Source organism: Myxocyprinus asiaticus, chromosome 48 (assembly GCF_019703515.2).
Source record: "Myxocyprinus asiaticus isolate MX2 ecotype Aquarium Trade chromosome 48, UBuf_Myxa_2, whole genome shotgun sequence".
NCBI classification, from domain to species: domain Eukaryota; kingdom Metazoa; phylum Chordata; class Actinopteri; order Cypriniformes; family Catostomidae; genus Myxocyprinus; species Myxocyprinus asiaticus.
The window spans coordinates 7,776,027-7,795,391 of NC_059391.1; the positions used below are offsets into that span (position 1 = coordinate 7,776,027).

Genomic DNA, 19,365 nt, shown 5'->3' on the forward strand with positions numbered 1-19,365 from the left:
ACTAACATTAACTTTGTGATTGTTAATGATGATCTGATTGGAGGTTTGTGTGTTTGTGTTGTGCAGGTGGAGTTGTTGATTGATAACGAAGCAGAAAAGGACTATCTCTATGATGTTCTGCGCATGTACCATCAGTGAGTCCACTCTCAAATACAGTATATTCCTATTTTTTTTTTCAAAGATAGGCTACTGCAGTGGTTCTCAACTGGTTTTGCTTGTCAACCCAGATTTTACATTGGACATCAATGCATTCTGTTGAACCAAAACAGTACCCTTTTTTATCTTACAAAATTTCAACAAAAACATCCTTAAAATTAAGCATTGAAATTGATTTACAATGAATTATTATTTATCTGTATATATTATCAATAGAATCATGAATTTGCATCAAAATACCGTGCACTTTGATTGGATTTACAACCTTTGGCATCAACAACATGCAAAAACACTAAAAAACCTTTCAAAACCCCTTGGCAACCACATAGCAACACCCTGGCAACCACCACAAAACCCTAACATTGTGGTGGCAAATTTTGCACTCAAATTTTCCAAAGAAAATGTACATGCATCATTAAATTATTAATTTAAAGTGAACTAGGAGAGGCTGATAATGTTTTACAAGTCTAAGAAATGGCTAGTTTTTCAGTGCTAATAAAATAAATAATGTGGAGTAATTTTCCGTCAATAGTCATACACTAAAAAAATAAATAGAATAAATAAAAAGTGCTTCATGTGGTAACATCTAAATTAACTTGTTTTATTAAAGGCATAAATATGATTTAACATCACTAAATCAACCTGTATACATTAGGTTACACAAACAAAACCAATTTTCAGGGTTAGATATGGTAGAAATAGCTCCTTAAAGGGGTAGTTCACCCAAAAATAAAAATTCTCGCATCATTTACTCACCCTCATGCCATCCCAGATCTGAATGACTTTCTTTCTTCAGCAGAACACAAACAAAGATTTTCCGAAGAATATTTCAGCTCTGTAGGTCCATGCAATGCAAGTGAATGGTGATCATTTCCAAATACCACATACAGTAAACATAAAAGGATTCCATAAGACTCCAGTGGTTAAATCCAAATCTTCAGAAGTAATATAATAGGTGTGGGTGAGAAACAGAACAATATTTAAGTCCTTTTTTTACTCTAAATCTCCACTTTCACTTTTACATCTGAAAGTCACATATGGTGCCTATTTAGTTTCACTTTTAAATCTGAAAGTGAAAGTTAAAGTGGAGATTAAGAGTAAAAAAGGACTTAAATATTGTTCTGTTTCTCACCCACACCTATTATATCGCTTCTGATGATAAGGATTTAAACACTGGAGTCTTAAGAATTAATTTTATATTTTTGGAGCTACAAAGGTCTGGTCACCATTCACTTGCATTTGTGGACCTACAGAGGTGAGATATTTTTCTAAAAATCTTTGTTTGTGTTCTGCTAAAGAAAGAAAGTCATACACATCTGGGATGGCATGAGGGTAAATGATGAAAGAATTTAGATTTTTGGGTGAACTATCCCTTAAGGTAACAATTGCAGGTAACTACTTTTAACAGTCCGGTATTTAATTGATTAAATGAAAACTGCATGGACAATATAAAAGAACCACAGTATTCAGTGTCAGTTTATCTGTGTGCAATAATAAGATCTGCTGAATAAAAGGGAAACAATCCTTTAGGTCTTTATTTGTGGTCTTTTGTGCAAGTCAACACGTCATTGCTCGGCTGCACAGGTAGGGCAGTGTTACTCCATTTAACAGGAATGAGAGCCTTAATCCAGTGGAAAAGCAACACAGTGCTTCTCAGTCAGTCTTGGATCAGATCATTTCCACTGTCCACCCTGCATTCAAGGGCAGCCATTCTCCCAGTTCCCATTGTCTCTGATATCTGAGTCAGGAGGGAATATCAATGATTCATAAAGCAGCTGACTTGAAATTCATAACCTGTTCTTATGACTAAATATGTATATAAAGTGTATTTTATAAAGTTCACATCAAACAGCAAATAAAAAATGCAGAATAAATTAACTGCTTATTCTGTTGAGATTCACTGTTATATATTAGAGGTCCCAGAGGCTTCAATGATTAATATGTAAAAACATAACCGTTTATTTTCCTTTCAAATTCATTAAATTAGTTCCTCTGACCTAATCAAAATCCATTCTGTTGTATCACATGCACCTGCGTGTTTTTCTGTTATAGCATACATTCCATTGGGATGCATAATATACATATCAGTGACCATATCAGTTTATACAGTTTAAACTTTATAAACTGATATGGTTTATATTTCAGTGCTTTACTACCAATAGTGTAGGTAATTAATACATAATACACGTTGCCTGGATTTATTGATGGAAACATTTTTCCTCTAATGTAGCTGAGAATTATTCTCCCCATTGCATGCTTTCAATCAGGTCCTCTTTTAATTGTTCTGCCCTTTAGGTCAATGGACCTGCCTGTCCTGGTTGGGGACCTGAAGCTGGTGATCAATGAGCCCAAACGCCTTCCGCTGTTTGACGCCATCAGACCCCTGATTCCCCTCAAACACCAGGTGCAGTACGACCAGCTCACGCCCAAGAGATCCAGGTGAGAGAGAAAGAGTTAGTGAAACAGAGAATAATGACGCGTGTGGCAGTTCTCAGAAGTCTGGAAATCTTTCTATGTATGAATAACATAGGAAGGAATAAAGATGTAGAGAACATTGAAAAGAGAGAGGACGAGGTAGAGTGACAGCCACCCCTCTCATCTCCAAAGAGAATCATTGTTTCCTCTTGTGCTTGGTCAGTCGTGGTAAAGGAACGCTTTTATGAGCACACAGAGAGGAGGTGTATTCAACCGCGTCTGATGCGCAGTGCTAATAGAGTCACAGTGAACTGGATTCTGTTTTTCTTGCTGTCCCCACAGTTTCAGAGAGCTGTATTTTTTACCGAATGAAGTCATTCAAAGCTTGAAAATTCAATAAAAACTTTTTCACATTGAGGAAAAACTCTTTCTCTTAAAATATTAGCCTGGTCTTATGAACATTACTTGACCTTGGCAACATCTTTGCAAAACAAAATTACAAGCCTTATTACAAATTTTTCTGCAGTTTCCCAGAATGTCCTGCAGGGGGCACCAAAAGCGAGTGAAATAGTGTTGTAATCAGAAAAGGTTTTAAAAGTGAATGCTATATGGAGGTTTTAATGAGTAAAACGTACCTCCCTAACCTAAAACTTTAATTTAAACCTAACCGAGAGCGTCCTAAAAGCTGATGCGACACGAAAAGCTAATTTTTTGAAGCAACTATGTCATTTCATGTTGCTTTTGTGACACTTTTGTCTCACGTGTCAGTTTGCATGTTTGGCTGGGCTCATACTACATACTTCAGAGTCTGAAGTCCAACACGCTATCGGTTGAGCTACCACGGGAGATAATCACGTTGGAATTATTGTGTAACTGTAGGTGAGTCTGTCATACAAGCGTAAAAATTTATAGTTTTTCAAATGATGCATTAAAGTAAATGTGTTTTGATATCATGACATAGAAGTGTGTGAATAATAGAGTGAAAAATAAGTGTTTATAAAGATATAATCAGCCATTGTATTCGTGATTTGTGTGAAAGTGAATAAAATGCACAGTTGTTGTAGTTTGTTGTGGTCTTTGAAACATTCTCAAATCATGCTGGATAACATGATCGTGTTATTAAAGCAAAATTGGGACATACCAAATACGAAGAAAGTCTCATGTTGATTTTTCAATTCGAATTTTGACAGGAAGTTGAAGGAAGTGCGTTTGGACCGGACACACCCTGAGGGTCTGGGTTTGAGTGTGCGCGGGGGTCTGGAGTTCGGTTGTGGGCTCTTTATCTCACAGATAGTCAAGGATGGACAGGCAGGAAACGTCGGCCTGCAGGTAAGAGAATAAACTCATGTATTGCAGCTTAATAATAGTGTTATATTGTAATAGCATAGTTATAATCATTGTATTACATGTAATAAAAGTCCAGCTACTTAGCTAACATCTCTATATTTCTGCAAATAATATGCTATTTTCAGCAAATTATGTTCCACTCTTGGGATGCACATGGACATGCCAAAATGTCTTGATCAGTGCATGTTCTTTCCACTAGGGGGAGTAATAAGCCTTTTTAAATTCTTCCTCTGATTCAAAGACACACTCTTCTTGTACATTGTGTGAGTCAGGGTATTGTTTTTTGAGTACTGTTTTTCTCTGTGGCCATGATTAATGCTCACTATGTGGTGTAGAGTGGTGAGTGGCAAACTATATGATAACAGTGACTTTGACATTTGAAAATACCTTTTGAGTTTTGTTTTTCACCTAGATTTCTCCTAGCTTAAAATGCCAGAGGAAAGCCAAACAGTGTATGTACATGCATCAGAGGATATTAAATGTCATTTTTGTCATTATTTTTCTGAAAGTCATGAAAATTCCCACCACAGTGTCGTTTCCAGCACATTTTATATGTTTAAAAAAAAAAAATTTAAAAAATTGCCAACTCTTTTGTCTTGCTAAGGCTAATTTAATAGCTTTCATAACATTTTATGTATCCTGAATACACACAATTTTTGTTGTTGCATAATTTGGCAAAATTACAGATTTAATTAAATTGTTTTTGCTTCCTTTTAACAGCACTTGTTTTGATCTCAAGCATGCCCTTCATTGACACTTTTGTTGACATGGTTAACAATTATTCCAACTTTTGAAAAAAATAAAAATCTTTATTAGGGGCAAAATTATTTTGGTGTAGTGGAAATGACACAAGTGGGACAGCTGGAATTTTTGAAAAAATGATAGAAGTCATTTCACCAAATAAACTTTGTTAAGATTATCATAGTTTTAAACATGTAATAATTACATTTTTTTTTTTAATGGATTTGAAATGTACCAAAAATATGATGAAGGCCTGGTAAAAATTTTAAAAGTCAGTTTTAATTTTCATTTAACAAAAACAATAAATCTATTTATCTATCTATCTATATACTGTGTGTATATATATATATATATATATATGTGTATATATATATATGTTTGTTTTAATAAAAAATAACCCCTGGGACATATATGTGAACCCCCAATATATGTGTATAAAAAGATTGTATTGTACATTGATAAATATCACATACTTTCATTAATTAAATCATTTGCATTATGTACTCATGTGAAACAATGACAATGGCTTGTAAAAAATGCATATATAATAAACAAATATTAAATAATATATAATTATAATGATAATAAATCACTTTAAATAAATATATAATAAATAAATATAAAGTAGCCTTTCAGCTGCTCTGTGTTTTCTCATTGACTGAGAAATGGCTGGTATGATATTTAACACATCAGAATGACCAGAACAACTCAAATCCATTCGTACATGTGGATTTGTACCCAAAAGCTATAGTATAAGTAAGGTGTTACTAGTACTTTTAATGAATTCAATTAAAGTTGTTAAAGTCATATTAATGTCATGTGTGCTGCTTTTCAGGTTGGTGATGAGATTGTGCGTATTAACGGCTACTCCATCTCCTCCTGTATTCACGAGGAGGTCATCAACCTCATCAAGACCAGGAAAATTGTGTCTTTGAAAGTCCGCTGTAAGACCCCTATCACGTTCAGACAGTATTCGCTGGCATTAAATCGTCATCTACAGAGCTGACTTTATTCCGCTGAGCAAAAGTGAATTGCCCTGATTCTACAGGGGTTGACAAATTGATTTTGATTGAATTACTTTAAATCACAGCTAAATTGTGATTGACTTAACAGCTTAACAAGAAATTAAGAAACATACATTATATCTTTCTTAAATGTTGTGAATTATTGGGATTGTCATTGTCAGAATATATTATTTATTCATTATTTATTGATTTATTGATCAATCCCACGTGACATTTCTTTACAGATGTAGGAATGATTCCAGTCAAGAGGTAATTGTATCAAAGCTTCAATTAAGCAGCATTTTCAGACATTTGTAACATGAACTGCTATAATTCTTATTGTCTTTTCCCATAATTATATTGTATTTAAATCATTTTTAAAATTCAGCTCAACTGATGACCCTCTGAAGTGGCAGTTTGTGGATCAGTTTGTGTCTGAGTCAGGGGTAAGATAGAGGATCTTTCTCCCAGCATTTGACATCCTGTTTTAAACTAGCTGAAGGTGTTTTGTAAAACAAGCCCTCCTTTTTTGGTTTCAACTCAGGAGAGGAAAAACAGTATGGCTGGTTTGACTTCAATAGGAGGGAAAGAGATCAAGGAAAAGAAAGTATTCCTCAGTTTAGTGGGCACCAAAGGCATGGGAATCAGGTAAGGGAGAGAAAATATTATTATTTCACAGATACTGCTGTTGGAATAGAAAATAATGGACAATATCTTTAAATATGTTTGCTGTAATTATGAATATTAATATGTTATTGTAATTCTGTTTTGTTAATCTTTATTATAGCAAAAATGAAGCTTGAGGTTTTTGCATAGTCTTGTTTAATCACATTGGTAACAACAAGCAACACTGGAAATGTTTTTTCACATATGTGCTTCATGCTGTATCATCTAAAATAGCTGTTTTTGTTGTTGTTGTTGTTGTTGATGTTGCTATATCAAACATCACTGAATCAACCTGAATACACTACTAGGGTACATTAACAAAACCAATTATTAGGGTTAAGGTAAAAATTACAGGTTACCACTTGCACCCTGGTAAACGGTCTATAATCATGGATTTACTACATTAACACTAGCCATAGTAACTATTGCATTGTTGTAGATTCATTCCTAATGTACTTCATTTTATGACAACTATGGCAGTTATAGATACTTAATGCCACTATTTTCCCACCACAAATACCATAGTTTGATTTTGAGAAGCTATAGTTACATTGATCCTAACATAGAAATGATGAGGATGTTTACTATGGTCCAGTTCAGTTCAGTTCTTTATTTCATTTCCCGAAGGCAATTTGGTTGCAGCATTTTAAACAAATAACAATAACTTAGAAGACAATAACTTAGAAAAATCTGCATATATATATATATATATATATATATATATATATATATATATATATATATATATATAAAATAAACAAATATAAGTAATATATAATTATAATGATAATAGTACACCACACACCACAATTGACCCTTAGCTAAGCTCCACCCCTCTTGGTTACCATTGCTCATTCTGACAAGCTTTAAAGAACTTCCCACAGGAATGAATGGAAGATTGCTGTGAACGGTGCGTTTTTTGGCAAAATATTCTCATAACCTGAATGGATGTTATTCTTATGTAGGCTGAAATGAAGTGTGACGTTCTAAAGTATTTTATCTGATTTTAAGAAATTGTTCAATTACACTGTAATGTGATTAAAAATTGTGGAGACTCTCAGATCAGAATCGAGGCAAATGATTATCACATTCAATTTAAAGGGATAGTTCACCCAAAAATGAAAATTCTGTCATTATGTACTCACCCTCATGATCTCCCAGATGTGTATGACTTTTTTTTCTTTTCTGCAGAACACAATCACATATTTTTTGAAGAATATCTCAGCTCTGTAGGTCCATACAATGCAGGTGGATGGTGATCTGAATTTTGAAGCTCAAAAAAATCACAGACAGTCAGCATAAACATCATCCATATGACTCCAGCGGTTATATTAATGTCCTCTAAAGCATCTTTTTCGCTTTTGGTGCAAAAAAGAGCAATGTTTAAGTACTTTTTAACTATAAAACATTGCTTCCATTCAGCAGCAGTATGCGCATTTACAAGAGGGTGGAGATCACGCGGTCTCTCGTGTGACGTATTTGCGTTGCCATGTTACGAACGTAATCTCACGCTCTCCTCTCGGTTGAGACATTCAGGATAAGCACAGAAATGCACCATTGTGAGTAAATACAGATACAAATACAGATCTAAACCAAAACCAACTGCTGAAGAAAGAGAGTCATACACACCTGGGATATCATGAGGGTGAGTAAATGATGAGAGAATTTTCATTTTTAGGTGAAATATCCCTTTAAAAGAAAAGAGGTATTTGATGCTGATTACACACCAGATAACACTGGTGAACAGAGCTGTTCATAACGTCTCATAACACACTCACTATGGTGCTCTAAACTCTTTACTATCATCACTTCTACTATGACCTGAATCAATACATAAATGACTTAATGTTAAGATATTATTATTTATTACACTGGAGCAAATGTTGGTGTCCTTGCTGATATTATGCATGCTCATTTGGAATGAGGATTGACATATATGGTAGTTTAATCCAGAACATGCTCTTCTCAAGATTTACTTAAGGATTAAAAAAAGAGAGAAAAAAAATCTTCTCTGGATAACTCGTGTTACTGTAATATGTGATCTGATGACAACGTTTTTTTTTTTTTTTTCATATTTTTGGATAATTTCTAAAACATTCTGCTTAAAACTACTCCAACAAACAATACTCCCATAGGCTCTCATTAGGAAACAGCTAATTTTGTCAGAGAAATGGCGGTCCGCAACAGTTGCTAAGATACAATTGGTCAATAACACTTTTAGCGAATGAAAACTATGGTTGCTATGAAAGAACTTAGTATATTATATTTGCATAAGGGAGACCCTGATTGGAAAATAAATCTTGTACTTAAAAAGTTATATAAGACATCTTGTGGAAAAGAAAGCTTTTACATCAAAGATCCTAAATCTGTATTTTGATTGAACTATGATTTCCAGCATATCAAGTGGACCAACTCAGAAACCAGGCATCTATGTGAGTAACGTGAAGCCAGGGTCACTTTCAGCAGAAGTGGGCTTACAGGTGAACAACATTTCATACCTAAAATATACATAACCGTATGTTTTAATTTCCCCTGAACTACAGTACAGTAAAGAATGTACTTTAGTAATACACTAATGTGTGTGTGTGCGGCTTGTAGGTTGGCGACCAGATTGTGGAAGTCAATGGTGTGGAATTCACCAATTTAAGCCATCAAGATGTGAGTAGCATCTTGCTGAAAATGTCAGACTATTAAATTTGACCCGCAATGCTTATTTAAATGGTAACCTTGTGGCCTACTGTGTGTGTTCGCAGGCAGTGCGAGTGTTAAAGAGCAGCAGGAGTCTGACCATTACTGTTGTCACTGGAGCTGTAAGTTTCCAGAGAACACACTTTACACATCTCTGCTATTAGAAAGACCCACCACAAGGCCTTTATCTATCTCACAGTGGATGTGTGACAAATTAAGCCATTTGCTCAGTCTTAATTTGAGGACTGGGAGGGAAATTCTTTACATTGTCAAGCCATCAAGGGTGTAACTCATGTCTGAGGTCTCTACATGAACATGTAGAGCCCTAAAAAATAAATAAAGCTTTTCTAATTGATAGCAGTAGACAAGGGTAGTAAATTGTGGAGATGTGTTGTTTGTATTGTGCTATAAAACTCAATATTTATTGGCTTATTATTTTTTACCAGTCATTATATTTACAGTTTTGCTTGGTGATTCTAATGGGACAAAATGTAAATTTTAGATGGTAAATGTATGATAAATTATGCCAGTTTTATGTGTTTCATAACATAGCATCCAGTGTTTCAAGCATGTGAGCTGTACAGTATGTAATGAATTATGTGTGTGTGGTTGAATGTAAATTTGTGTAATATTGCTGATTTGTTTGTCTCAGGGAAGAGAATTTTTTATGACTGATGAGAAACGGCTTGCCGTTGAAGCTCGACATGAGCTGGATAGACAGGAGTTAATGCATCAGAAGAGAGTTGCTTTAGAGGCCAACAAAATCATCAAAGAGCAACTGGAGAAAGAGCAAATGTTAGTGAAGAAAACACACACAAACCAGACATAACAATACCCAAACCAGACATAATACACAAATCAGACATAACAATACACAAACCAAGCATAACAAAGAACAAAAACATTTGAGATCATTCAAAACAATTGTTCAACAACAGACAAAACACATATTTAAGTGATACAACACTTTGAAAAAAATTATGAAAGCAATTTAAAACTCAACATCACAACCAATTTGGGTTTATTCTGGAACTATAACATTTGAAACATTCTGGATATTATTCCTTTTGGTTATACTTTACAATCCCAAGAAATTGAATTTATGAATTTAATATCTGCTAATACTTTATAATACTTTTTATAAATTACATTTACAAACATTATAGGCAATTCTGTCATTTAACATGGTAATACATATACTTGGATATTTGCATGTACATGAATGTTTGTTCTGTAAAGCATTATATAATGTTTGTTAATGACTTCTTAAAGAAAGTGTTACATAACCACAGAGGTTTCATGAGATACGTCTTTGAATAAATATTAAAATATTAAATATTTAGGAATTCATTTGAATGATCATGTGGATAATAAATTAATCTGCCATCTGTTTCTTTCAGTACTTCAATACAAGTAGTTTACCAGCAAAAATAAATTTACATACGCTTAACAGCTGAAAAATTGTCTCCACTCTGAATACACATAATATAAATCTCAAAACAATCTGCATAACTTATACATTTTATTGTTTCACATGTACAATATGTTGCAGGAGGAAGATGGAGATATCACAGAAGACTGCAGAAGAAGAAGAACGGCATCGTAAAGAAATGGAAAGGTTCTCATCAACTTAAAATACTATTCGCCAAGCAAAAGCAAAAATGTCTCCTGAGTAAACAGAACTTAGTAGATTTAAACTGACTTGAACACAAAGGGATGGAAGTACAGTTTGCCATCTTAGGTCAGGTCTAATATTCACAAACCATGTTTCCTCTTTTGTGGAAAGTCACACAGTATTTGCAATGTTTTATCAGATGAATGATTGACACCCAGATTGGACTGTATTTCAGTCCCTCAAAGTCATTCACATCAAATTAAATGTACTGTCTACTCTGACTTGGGTCCATTGATAAACATGTCATTGAGAAGAAGAAATTGATCAAATGAAGCATTTAACACCTTGTCCTAATAAAATACATTGCAATAAGCAATTAGCGACAATAAGCAAAGACACAAAGAAATGTCTGTCCACAATGAACATGAAACTGCTATGCAGTGCTATTGCTAAGTAAATATGTACTCTAATATTATTATGCAAGCCTGTCAGAATAGATGACTGTCTATGTTATAAATGTATCACAGCCTGTATGTGAATATTGTCAATGCAGAATTGAAGCAGCAGAGAGGAAGCACTACAAAGAGTGGGAAGAAGATTGGGGCTCCAAGGAAAAATCCAAAACTCCTTCCCCATCCCCCTCTCCATCTACCTCCCCTACACCACCTGCACGCCTCGCACCTTCACCTAAACCCAAAACCTCCAGTAAGTTCACGACAAACACATAAAACCTCTCCAGTGTGTGAGCTTTGAATGCTTTCTATAGAGCAACAAAATAGACACTTTTCACATTTCCGGGTATGGGGCACTGAAGTATTCAGTATTCATAGAAGGGTAAACTTCTCTACCATATATAGAAGTAAATGAGAGACCACAGCAAATATTATTTTTGCGTTCCCATTTGCTGCAATAGCAGAAGAAAAATTCACTATTGTGTTTCCATGACTTTCCAAAAGCTGAAAAAACAAATCAAAAAGAGAGGGATTATGGCAGTCAGAAGAAATAATGATGATGATGCTGCGCAATTAATGGAACAGATCGGAAGTTTCTCCTGACTCAAGTTGATTTTTTTACGGCATCTAAAACATACTGAAGATGCTGAAAAAACAGCAAGATGTGGCACAATGGTCAAAGACATCTGTCAGTTGTTTTACACAGAAAAACAATCGAAAAACTGTGTAGATGGATGCAAAAATGCTTTAAGTATGAATGGCCCCTTACTATCACCTGAAACCCCAACACAGCAATGTTGACTTTTTTATTTTATTTAAATAATACATTATTTATTTATTCATGTCAGGGCAATATAAACAAAGCATTCTAACAAAATAACATATATTGAAATAAATGTGCATTAAATCATTGAAAATTTGAAAATAAAAAAAGTTTCCCAGATTTACTCAGCTATATTAAGGAAAAATGCATCATCACAGTCTGTCAAAAGGATCCATTCTTTAAAGATTATCAAAGAACTGTTAACTAGTATAAAAAAGTTACCCATTTTGCACACATTCTTGATGTTGCTACTTTCTTTACTGCATGAACAGGAAGTTCTAGGAATGCATCATCTCTCTTTGTGTGTTCTTTGTCTGTCTGTCTCTTTGCTTTTCTGGTGTGCCATGTCTGTCACTTCCTGGCTCCATCAGCCGATGAGGATGGTGAGAACTCGGATGAAGAAGAGGTAAAAACATGCACGGACAAAGACTTCCTTCTACAAACTTTCCCTCTTTCAAGACATTTCATGCAATACACATGCAGTATGTGTAAGTGCATGCAGATGATCCTCCTTGTCTTTTTGTTTGGTTGGATCATTTCTTGTTTTCTTTAAGATGGATGAATCAACAGAATTGGCACTGCATCATGGTTTTGTGTTCATGTTATCACTCTTGCTCTCATAGCATTCGGTTGGTTCTACCGTTACGAAGGGAAGTTGCCTACACTCAAAAAGGTATATTGTGTGATACAAGCATGTTGTGTTGTTTTGGTGTGATGGAACTACTATGTAATATCTCGTTCATCTTGGTGAAATGTCTAAGATTTAAGCATGGTTGTTGGTTTGGCATTGGTGTAAAGTCTACCACATGTTCTCAAACCATCACTTTGGGTATTTAGAAAAGAAAAGAGACAAAAAAGAAAAAGAAGATGTCCAAGACTGACACTCTCCCAGCAGAGAAAAAGAACAAAAAAGAGATGGAGTTTGAGCTGAAGCTTGCAAAGGAAAAGGAAGAGATTCTTGAGCGAGAGAAACAGATGAAAATCAGCAGACTTCTGCAAGAGGTACCATGTCTTCCAAAGAGTTTACATTAGGTTTTCTTGACTTAGATTGCATATAGCCTGTGTGTGTAATAGCTTCAGTCCCCCTGGGAATCTAACATTCAGTAACCTTGATTGGTCTATTGTACCGATGTGGATGGATACTGAAGAGCATAATTATACTGTTGTATCCTTTCTAATGGCAGCTGCATTTTTGCAAAGGTGCTTCAACAGGCTCCCATTGGTTTATAATAGCTTCCATGTCTGGGTGTGACTTTACTAATTCAAATAGGTGTCAGAGACTGAGAGAGAAGATCTAGAAGAGTCAGAGAAGGTGCAGCATTGGGTCGAGAGGCTCTGTCAAACCAGACTAGAACAGATCTCCTCGGTGGAAAATGAGTCTCCGGAGGTAAACACCATTAAGTTCCACTCAAGGAATCCTGCAGTGTGTTGATATAATCAAAAGGCGCTTTTCCACCATCAGGCAGAATGGTTCTCATTGTGGAATTGTGACGTTCCATATCGATACAGGCTTGTTGATATACTGCGAAATCAGTATTTGGACTGGGCAAGTGACCAATCATGAGCTGGCACGTCACTAAAACTGTTCCCTCAGCATGGTTCTCTGTCTTGAGTATGGCTAGCTAACCATGCTGAGAAATATGGGCCAGGAACGATTTGCAATCGTACTGTCGTACTATCGAACTACCCTCCAGTGAAAATGTTACTGGAACCGTTACTCACTATGATCAGAACCGTTCAGCTTGATGGTGGAAAAGCACTTAAAGTGTGTTGATCTTTGCTTCTAGTCCAGATTGAGTGGCTTGGTAGGTTCAGATTTTTAAGCAATTAAAGTGTATCTCCAGATGTCTCCAACCCGTTCCCCTCCATCGACCGGCCCCACCAACCGGAGGTTCCCCGGTGGCATAACGTTGGCCACCACTGACCTTGATGACATCAACTTAGACGAGGTGGACCAGAGACTGAGGCAACCTTTGAAAAGACTAGCCCCAACTCTACCCACATCCAACCAGGCCCCGCCTCCTTTACCACTCCCTCCGCCCTCACCCCGCCTCCACTATACATCCAACCACCACCCTCCATCTCCAAGAACACCGCACCCAATACAAGCCACCAGACCAGCCCCTCAACGCCCTCCTTCTCCACCAGTATCCAGGGTGCCTCCATCCTCAATAGGTCGTCAGCGACCATCTCCTGCAGCCCCAAAGTTCTTTTCTAGGGCTCCATTTTCATCTCACCCACCTCCCCCTCCACCACCTCCTCCACCCCCACCACCTCTGCCTCCTCCCCCACCACCTCCACCACCCCTGCACATGGAGGACAAGTACCATGGAGGTTCATCCAATTATCCCCGCTCCCCAAGCCTATCCGAACAAGGAAGCAGGTTTGGGGAGAATGGCTACCGGCAGAGAGGGGGCTTCCACCTCACCAATACCAGTGACCTCTCACGCCCACCCAGCCCGAAGGTCGACCGTGACTTGATGGTTAGCATAGCAAGTGTGTTTATCAGTGTGAGAGATTATTATTTTATATAAGTTCAGTCATGACAACTCTCAAAATAAATTTAACATGTTATAGTGGAAATGACAGTTGGTAGGTTTGGTCTCGTCGGACTAGATCTATTTACACTGCTGCTGCAGAGTAAAGTACAAAAACTTGCTATTGCAAGAATATACACAGACATGCTGTGTTGAGCATGTAAGACTACACTGTTGATGCACAATTAGAAATACATACAATCCCCTTGAAGCAGATCTAGCCATGTGATGCTAGGGAGGAGGAGGATTTCAGAGTGTAAACACTATTAGTGCGCTGCAGTGAAACCGTCTTACCTACAAACAACTGAGGCCATTTTAATTTAAACAGAGAGAGAGTACACGAGCTGATTGGCTCAACAGATTTCATGGCAAAAGACATATCAGCTTGTGACATATAGTTTCATGACTGAATTTAGGATCATTTGTAAGCACTCCTCAAGTGTGTTGTTGTCCAGATTATTTTACGGTTATTAAAGGGTTAGTTCACGCAAAAATGAAAATTATGTAATTATTTACCCACTCTCACATTGTTCCAACCTGTATGATTTTCTTTCATTTGTGAAACACAAAAGGAGATAAACCCTAGGCATTATGTTAGAGACTGACTGCATATGTTTTCCACACAATGAAAGTGAATGATGACTGAGGTTCTCAGATGCTAACATTCTGCCTTGTGTTCCATGGAAGAGGATGAGTAAATAATGACTGAATTTTTATTCTTGGATAAACTGTCCCTTTAACTTCAGATTGAAGAAGGTCATTAGGTTAGAATCTTGTTTGCAAAGATAGCGTCCTGCAGTTGCCAGTGATTTCTATTATCACTAGACCATTGCTAATTTTATCCTTGTGACACAGGTGATGAGAAACACATCTCATGCTAGCAAGATATCAATCTATAAAAATTCACTGGTGAGTCCTTAGTTTGTAAATAATACTACATGTTGCACTGTGCCTTCCTCTTTAGTTTTAGCAGAAATCAGACTTGCCACGCTTGTACAACATATGTAGTTTTAGCCTAATAGAAACTGGCATCTTTTTGCAGAGAAAATGTCACATCCTTCCAATAGCTCTCCACGCATATTTGGAGGGGCCTACTCCATTTTCTCGCTCTGAATGTATTAGCATGCCGTAAGAAGTGCATTTCATATTAAATTTAGCTGGCACAAATCCTATATATGTTGTTTTTTTCACCTGAAACTGTATGTCTTTTCACAGTGTCATAAATACGCTTCTTTTACGCATAGGATTTATTTGGAAGGTTATGAAATTTAAGACGCCATATTAGAAAATAATCATTATTATTAAATACAACAATTAGCTCTCATATTTTGTAAGACTTTAGTCAAATCAGAATTTAACAAAATAGTTAATTCAAAAATGAAAATTCTGTCATTATTTAATCAATCCTCAAGACATTCCAAACCTGTATCACTTTCTTTCCTCAAACATTATTGTTAAAAGGTACACAGATTAGCTAAACTTCAAATTCAACTTCAAATTCAAATATGGCATGTCAGTACACGCCACACCAGGTTTCATGTCAATGACATCAAACATCATTGATTTTCCTTTTGTGTTTCATGCAGAAAGAAAGTCATACAGGTATGGAACAACATTAGGGAGATTAAATGCTGATATCATTTCAATAAAATGTTTATTTTTGAGTGAAATTTTCTCTATCAGTCAGATAGTACAGCTGTAGAAGAACTTCTGCGGAATTTGTGTTATTTAAAAGGTTCCTAGCGTTTTTCATGTTGTGTGGTTTGGATCACATCATGACGAAAGTATATCATACTTTGACCTAAAGTGTGTGTCCCTTACTGCTGACCTCTGCACAGCAAATAGCCCCCAGCCCTCCAAACCAGCGGCGGCAAGTCAACCCTGTCATGTCCAAACCCGTCATGCTACCGACTCAGACCACCCACAGACCCACACTCCGTTATGAGACCATGGTAAGACACAAACTGTGCATGCATGTGTACACGTATTGCTGATTAATGAGGAAGCTCTGGATCTCAATGACTATTAAAGCTCATTGGTTTGATTGTTGCGCCAAATTGCCTCTTGATAGACTGATTAGAATTTGAGTTTTTGAGATTCAAGAGGGAACAGATAGATGGACCTGTGGATTTGTTTTTCTGTCTGATTGCACTTATTAAGAAGGCAGTCTCCTTAGAATTAATGTTTCTTTGTGAGGAAAAACTGAGGAGAGATAAAAGAAATGGAGAGAATAGAGGTGCATTTTCCATCTGTGCACTTACTTCAGTGAGACTTCTAGAATTAAAATGCATTTGATTGATCAACTTGACAAACTTAGACTTGCTAGCCCCTCAATCAGACAACCAGTCCGCTCTATCAGATCACAGAGGAAGCCAATCGCTTTGCCCTGTCCTTGTGCCTCCTAAATTAGATGAATGAGTGCTTGCCAGTTTGGTGGCAATCTCAGGAGGGTAACAAGAAGGGCAAGAGAAGATGATACCGTGCTGCCTTGAGGTGTCTCTTCAGTCTTTATTTAATTGTTAGCAGTTCTTTATATAAGGCAATATTAATAAGCATTATTACTAGTGCTAATACTTAGGCTTAGTGGTTTCAAACCCCTAACCCTAAATTTTAAACTAAGGCATGCAACTCATCCTGCACCGTATATGCTATGGACATGAGTAACAGTTGCAAAAGACTAATTGTCTGAAAAACCAGGTGGCCTTTCTCTCAAATAATCCACATATATCAATAGCATATATCAATAGCATATTGAACATAATTCACTCTGAAATAGTGCAGTCAAGCATTGAGTGTGTTTGTAAAGCTCACAGGATGCCTCAATTCATAGATAGTTAATCAACCTATTTGTCTCATTAAGAAAACCTTTCGTGGCATATAATTAGATGGCACAAGCACTCTGTGGGTTATTGTGTGGTGCTATTTAAGAGTCAGTCATAATTATGTGTGCTTTCAGCCCCCAGAGATGCTCAAACGGATGGTCACATACAACACATCCTTTAAATCTGGCAAGAAACAAGTAATTGTCATCATTGCATTGCATTTCACCCCCTCTCTCTAGAGACTCAGTCCTTGAGTGACGTCTCTGCTTTCGATACATATTGCATGTTATGTGTATATTACTTCTCTAACAATATTTCCTTGGGGGATATTGGTAAAATGTATTCAACTGAGCTAATTTAAAAGCAGTTTTATTTATTTCTTTAACAATAATTAAAGGGGCCATATTATGAGCAATAAAATTTTCCTTGATCTTAAGAGATAAAAAATGCCACTGTGCTATGAAAACATACTGTAACTTTCAGAACTCAAAGCTTCCTCCCCAGTCTGAAAAGAGCATTTATTGAAACTAAGCTGCAAAAATTGTCATTTGCACACATAACCAACAACGCTATAAAACAACATAGTCTCATAGAATGACCTTTACTATAACAATTTTTTCAATCTGATTCTTATGTGCTGCGTTCTACATTTCATCACAGTTTCCTGGTGGAAATAACAGTAGAGGCATTACAACAACTGTGTGTTCCCTTACGACTCAGTACACTTGACATTGCTTGCTAACGCATATGGGGAGTTTTCCTTCGACACGACCTAGTTGAAACCTCTCTACAATAAAGCAAATATTCTAATATTGGCTATGGTGTTTGAGCCCTGCCCTTTTAGGCGCGAAGCTGTCCACTATAAAAGCAGGTGCACAAACACCATTCCTCAGAATTTTCTTCCCTCAAGACAGCAATTCATCTTTTGTCTAGAAGCCCTCTACTGCTTTGCCGTAGACAACATGAGTCAGTGGGCAGTATCTTCACGGCAACGAGAAGATTCTCTGCTCCCCTGCAGTGCTCCGGTGAACATCACTCTGCCTTATAGCTTGACGTTTCGCTGGTGATGTTTATACTGTATATATATATATATATATATATATATATATATATATATATATATATATATATATACAGGTGCTGGTCATATAATTAGAATATCATCAAAAAGTTGATTTATTTAACTAATTCCATTCAAAAAGTGAAACTTGTATATTATATTCATTCATTACACACAGACTGATATATTTCAAATGTTTATTTCTTTTAATTTTGATGATTATAACTGACAACTAAGGAAAATCCCAAATTCAGTATCTCAGAAAATTAGAATATTGTGAAAAGGTTCAATATTGAAGACACCTGGTGCCACACTCTAATCAGCTAATTAACTCAAAACACCTGCAAAGGCCTTTAAATGGTCTCTCAGTCTAGTTCTGTACGCTACACAATCATGGGGAAGACTGCTGACTTGACAGTTGTCCAAAAGACGACCATTGACACGTTGCACAAGGAGGGCAAGACACAAAAGGTCATTGCAAAAGAGGCTGGCTGTTCACAGAGCTCTGTGTCCAAGCACATTAATAGAGAGGTGAAGGGAAGGAAAAGATGTGGTAGAAAAAAGTGTACAAGCAATAGGGATAACCGCACCCTGGAGAGGACTGTGAAACAAAACCCATTCAAAAATGTGGGGGAGAACCACTACGCACAGACGTATGCAAGACATGGGTTTCAGCTGTCGCATTCCTTGTGTCAAGCCACTCTTGAACAACAGACAGCGTCTGAAGCGTCTCGCCTGGGCTAAAGACAAAAAGGACTGGACTGCTGCTGAGTGGTCCAAAGTTATGTTCTCTGATGAAAGTAAATTTTGCATTTCCTTTGGAAATCAGGGTCCCAGAGTCTGGAGGAAGAGAGGAGAGGCACACAATCCACGTTGCTTGAGGTCCAGTATAAAGTTTCCACAGTCAGTGATGGTTTGGGGTGCCATGTCATCTGCTGGTGTTGGTCCACTGTGTTTTCTGAGGTCCAAGATCAACACAGCCGTATACCAGGAAGTTTTAGAGCACTTCATGCTTCCTGCTGCTGACCAACTTTATGGA

The 19,365-nt window shown here is 36.6% G+C and overlaps 1 protein-coding gene across 2 annotated transcripts in view; it reads left to right on the top strand.

Moving 5' to 3' along the window:
• The window catches only part of LOC127437530 (harmonin-like), a 41,148-nt gene that overhangs the window by 10,446 nt on the left and 11,337 nt on the right, over positions 1 to 19,365 (top strand). Inside the window, exons 2-15 of one of the 2 annotated variants that reach the window (XM_051692515.1) lie at positions 67 to 134; positions 2,452 to 2,595; positions 3,762 to 3,900; positions 5,495 to 5,603; positions 5,909 to 5,933; positions 6,052 to 6,109; positions 6,208 to 6,311; positions 8,725 to 8,809; positions 8,928 to 8,987; positions 9,083 to 9,139; positions 9,670 to 9,812; positions 10,570 to 10,635; positions 11,186 to 11,337; positions 12,279 to 12,313. In XM_051692515.1, the coding sequence (XP_051548475.1) occupies positions 67 to 134; positions 2,452 to 2,595; positions 3,762 to 3,900; positions 5,495 to 5,603; positions 5,909 to 5,933; positions 6,052 to 6,109; positions 6,208 to 6,311; positions 8,725 to 8,809; positions 8,928 to 8,987; positions 9,083 to 9,139; positions 9,670 to 9,812; positions 10,570 to 10,635; positions 11,186 to 11,337; positions 12,279 to 12,313 (1,245 nt within the window). Of the gene's footprint in view, positions 1 to 66; positions 135 to 2,451; positions 2,596 to 3,761; positions 3,901 to 5,494; positions 5,604 to 5,908; positions 5,934 to 6,051; positions 6,110 to 6,207; positions 6,312 to 8,724; positions 8,810 to 8,927; positions 8,988 to 9,082; positions 9,140 to 9,669; positions 9,813 to 10,569; positions 10,636 to 11,185; positions 11,338 to 12,248; positions 12,314 to 12,530; positions 12,581 to 12,744; positions 12,910 to 13,177; positions 13,295 to 13,751; positions 14,391 to 16,282; positions 16,397 to 19,365 lie in introns of those variants that run through there. The other variant, XM_051692517.1, reaches the window with a different exon arrangement.